General features: G+C 51.0%; 1 protein-coding gene across 1 annotated transcript; it reads right to left on the minus strand.

Moving 5' to 3' along the window:
- Positions 1–1,666: 1,666 nt before the first annotated feature.
- ZG16B (zymogen granule protein 16B) lies at positions 1,667–3,572 on the minus strand. The gene is made up of 3 exons (XM_039885574.1): positions 3,518–3,572; positions 3,180–3,285; positions 1,667–2,009 (listed from the first exon to the last, which is right to left on the minus strand). Exons 1-3 carry the CDS (start codon positions 3,570–3,572, stop codon positions 1,667–1,669), a joined length of 504 nt encoding a protein of 167 aa, XP_039741508.1.
- Between the last annotated feature and the right edge of the window lie 1,168 nt (positions 3,573–4,740).

Raw genomic sequence — 4,740 nt, forward strand, 5'->3', positions numbered from 1 at the left:
TTCTATAAATTCTTGTGCTTTTGTTATTGACACATTAAAAGACAAATCTGAAAATGGCCATAATTTTGAAGTAGTGATGAGTGTATATTTCAAGATATCTGGGACAGCTCTAATTGATATGACAAGGTCATAGGCACTTTTGATGAGGTGTACAAGGTCACATTTATATTTGAAGGAAAAAAACAAAATTTTCAGTAGAAAACAATGGAAATAAAGAAGTAATTTGCCCCCATCCAAGTTCATGGATTCCCTGAATTTTCCCCCACAGACTTCAGGTTAAGAACCACAAAGTGGCTCTCAACTAGGATTTAACATTAAAATTAGGATAGAGAAGAAGATGCCGCTTGTATCTCACACAGAAAGATGAGGATCCATTGGGAAATCTTTGCCTTGGTCTGGGGTTCTGAGCCCAGACTTTGTAGCCAGACCATCTCAAGTTGCACTCCAACTCTGCCACATACTGCTGTGTGACTTAAAAACAAGCCACTGTGCTCTGTGTGCCTTTCTGCAAATGGCGGTAATGGAAGTCCTGTCCTTATAGGGATGCTGTGAACAGGTGATCACTATTTGTCTTTTGCAGTTTGATAGATGTGTGCATGCTGTGTCGCAACATAGAATGTGTTTCTTCCTGAGGGTCATGGTCCAAAATGTTAGGAAGCCTCATTCATAAAGGATTCTAGGGCTCAGACCTTGGCAAGTGCTCATGTGGGATTCCAGGCTTAGGGCAGGGAATACAAAGAATGTGCAAGGTCTGAGGTCTGTATTAGCTTCCCATTGCTGCTGTAACAATTTACCACACTTTAAGGAGCACTGTCCTTGCTTATCTCTGGCTCTCTCACCTTTGCTGATGTCGATCTCCTTGTCTGGAATGGCCTCTTCCCCTTATCTCCACCTGGCTAGTTCTCACTCAACCGTTAGGACTTAACTCAGACATTGCCTCCTCCAGGAAGGCTTCTTTGAAGCATACCCCCACCACCCCACCTCTGGGAAGGTGCCCAGGCACAACACCCTGCATGTATCCCCATCAACGCAGATGCCACAACCAACTGCCACCATCTGCTTCTGCAATAGTCCCCCACAAGGTGTCCTTCAGCTGGACACCTGGCTTCTTTTTTATACCCCCAGTGCTCAGGAGAGCCTGACATGAGTGGGGTCTTGGCAAATGTGTGCTGAGTGAGTGAGTGAATGAATGAATGAATGAGTGAGTGAGTGACTTCTCCAAGGCCCCTTTCATAATCAGAGAAGTTTGGAACTGAGCCTAGGCCAGCAGAGACCAGCTGGCTGGGCTTGGGGTAGGGAGTAGGGGGCAGGGCATCCTTGGAGCCAGGAATCTTCTATGATTGTGGGGTCTATCCGAGGTTTGCAAGGGCAGGTCCAACATGCTCAGCAGAAGTACCAGGGCTCGGGGGGGTCAACCCCACCTCCTGTCTCATCCTGCATCTCAGTTCACTGAGCTCCACCCCAGAGGCCTCATCCCTCACAAACTCAGAGGGCTTTGGTTGTACTCCAGACCAAGAACCATGCCTGGACGCACTGTTCCTGCAGAAGTTTCTTTTATTGGATTCTGATTCAGGATCCCAACTTGGATGCCCAGTGCCATCAGCCCACCACCAGCCAGAAGGCCTCAGCAGGGTGACCCATGCCCCATCCCTGGACCCAGGAGCACTTATGATTTTGTGCTGCTATCTGGTTGTGCAGTGACATTCTCTGTTAGAGGATAATCCCACCTAAAACCAATGCCCTTGATGCCAAGGAGCTGATACTGGCCAAAGATTCCCGAGAGCACCTTGCCAGGCTGGTCGGGGTAGACGACAAAGCTGGAGCCATCTTCTTTCCCAAATGAAGCCCAGCGGTTGGCATCAGTGTATATGATCAGGTACCGGAGGTAAACCTTGTGTGAGCCATATATGGCTACAATGTGTTCACCTGGCAACAGGATGAATTCCTGGGTCTGTCCACCTGAGACACCATATCTTTCGTTCCAGGAGGATCCATATCTCACCTGGATACTGGGAGAAAGGGGGAGCTTTGAACACTCTAGATCCAGGGTGACTCATCAGTCCCCAGATCCTCTATCCCCCGCACCACCCCTCCTTGCCACTGGCAAGGAGAGCAGCCCCGTCACTCCAGTATAAGTTCCTGAGCACATGGCTTTGGGTTCTTGAGACATGCTGGTCTCAAGCCCCTGCTCTATCACTTTCTAGCTCTGTGGTCTTGGGCTTACTACTCAGCCTCTCTGGGCCTCAGTTCCTTCAACTGCAAAGTAGGGGTGATTGTTGGGAGCAGGCACTGAGATAATCCACAAGGATTATCTTTGCACAGTGCCCAGTCACCATGGCCCTCAGGTGGTGCCAGCTGCCATCATTGCTCAGAGTAGGGAGCTGTTTCCTGGCTAAGCTTCAGCTTTCTGAGCCTGAATCACTCCAACTAGATCAAGCGGCAGGCCTGAGAAGCAGGTGAAATCCCACACTCACCTGGGGAGTTCCGCTAGCTCCACTCGTCCTAGGGTTATCTGTCTTTCCTCCCACCTTGGTACCTCTCCTAGAGCCTCCTCCTCTGCCTCGCCCTGCCCATACTCTGTCCCCTTTGGTGCTGGCTGCTTTGCCCTATTTCTGCTCCCAGGCCCCCAGGACCCCTTAAGTGCAGGGCAAAGATTTGCCCTAGGTGTTGAGCAAGAACACCACCCCAACATTAGGGGACCAGCTCTGGTCTTTCTGCCTCTACACACTTCTGGCAACTTGTGTTCAATTAGTAGTCTACTGACCTTCACTTCCTTTCCTCTTTGACCTTAACCTTTCCCTTGATTTTCCCACCAGTCATTCTCATATTGAGAGGCCATTTTTAGTTGCGTCGAGTTTGGATTGAAAGGAGAAAATAGAGAGAAACAGCATCTACCCCTTTTTTTTAGATCAACCCAGGAAGCAATGTCTGGACTTGCAAGTAGAGACAGAAAGAGGTGGGGTTGATGTGCAGTAGAGGAGGTGGCTGAAGAAAAGAGACAGATAGAAAGGTGGTGGCTGGTGGCTCCATGATTCTAAAAACTCACTGGCCTCAAAGAGTCATCAGTAGCCCAGTGAAGACATTGGAAAAGAGGTGCGAAGCCACCTTCCCTAAGTTCCTGAGACTGAGGAATGAATTGGGACACAATGATAGGGCTTCGTGTCCCGCTTTCTACTCACCTCTTAAATATGCCCAAAAGACCTATAGACACCCGAATCCCAGTTATTTCATTTTCATAATCTGTAGAGGTACTGAAATACTCGCCTCCTCCAGTCCCATACATCTCTAGATGGACAAAAGAACCAGGTTGGGGAGAGGAAGAAAAAAACACAGTAAAACATAGTTTATCTTTGCTCAGAACTGGACGCAGCCCCTCCAGGCAGATAGGATGTCCTGAAACTGGAGTTAATCTGTGACAAAGGTTGGGCCTAGAGCCCTGGTGTCCTTGTCAGAGGAGGTAAGGGTAACTGCCAGGGGACTGACTGGGATGGAGGGAGGCAGACCCAGCCAGACTTACGCTGTGTCCAGCAGGTGGTGCTCCACAGGAGGGTGAGGGTCAGCCACAGCAGCATGGCTTCTGGCTGGTGAGTCCTAAGGCTCCTGGTGGGAAGGGTGGGTCACTCAAGTCTCAGAGAGGGTCCCTGCCGGACCTCACCAGACCCCATCTATGCGAGCGGAGCGCCGCCTTACCTGGCCAGCGAAGTTTTGTCACCTAGTCCTGGCACTGGGAAGTCTTGCACCCGGATGCCCTCCACCTAGCTTTTTATACACTCCCAGGCCATACGGGCCCCTGTCCAGAAGGAAGGAGCAGGGGCCACCAGGGAGACAGGAAGGAGCTGGTCGGTGGGGGCTCTTCCCGGGGGAATCCCCAGAGCCATCCTGGGGGAGGCTCCCGGACACGCTGTGTTTGTTATTTTGGCCCCAGAGCCTATACAAACAAAATGGGACCGTGACAGGAATTTCACTGTCGCCTCTGGGTCTCTCTCCCAGCACTAGAACTAGTTCTTAACTTCAGAGGTGGGGGGATATTTGCTGAGAGCCCTTCTCAGGTTGGCCAGACAGGTTTCAACCCTACAGCGGGCTGTAGGTCTGATGTCCGCAGAAGGTCCATGGGGCCCAGGGACCTCATTTAGGCCTGGGCAGAGCCCAGTGTCCCATGGGCTTTCAGAAGCCCAGGTCAAGCTCCCCGCTGATCCTCAGTGAGTTGGAGTGAATGATCCAGTTCTGTGTGTCTGGTATGAGATGGAAGAGATACCCCAGGCGCTGGCCTTCTAGGGTCTGTCACTTGGAAGATGTCTGTGACCTTTCCTCTGTGCCAGGTCTGGGAATAACTGGGGATGAACCAATCTTAATGGGCTGTGGGATGACCAATAGCAAAGATGGCATGGGGCAGGAGGCACAGGGAGTTGGGGACAAGCGAGTCTTTAGGCCAGACCTTCCAAGAGCAACTGGGAGCAGGCTGAGGGGTCAGATTTTATTTGGGAGGTAACAAGGTGCTTCTCTAGGGTTCTGGGGATCCTGCTGGTATGGCAAGTCCAGGCTTTCTGTGAGGGGCTAGAGCTAAGGCTGTCTGCAGGGCCTCCCCAACCTTTGGGAAGAGCCAAGGGGTCACAGTCATCAAGATAGGGGCTGATTGTGGGTGTGGGTGCTGGAGCCAGATAAGGCCCAAATCCTTCTTCCTTGCTTGCTAGTCATGCAATTTGGGGAGCTTATGTCACTTCTGTGTGTCTCAATTGTTTC

This window comes from Pteropus medius, unplaced genomic scaffold (genome assembly GCF_902729225.1).
Source record: "Pteropus medius unplaced genomic scaffold, Ma_sr-lr_union100, whole genome shotgun sequence".
Taxonomy (NCBI): domain Eukaryota; kingdom Metazoa; phylum Chordata; class Mammalia; order Chiroptera; family Pteropodidae; genus Pteropus; species Pteropus medius.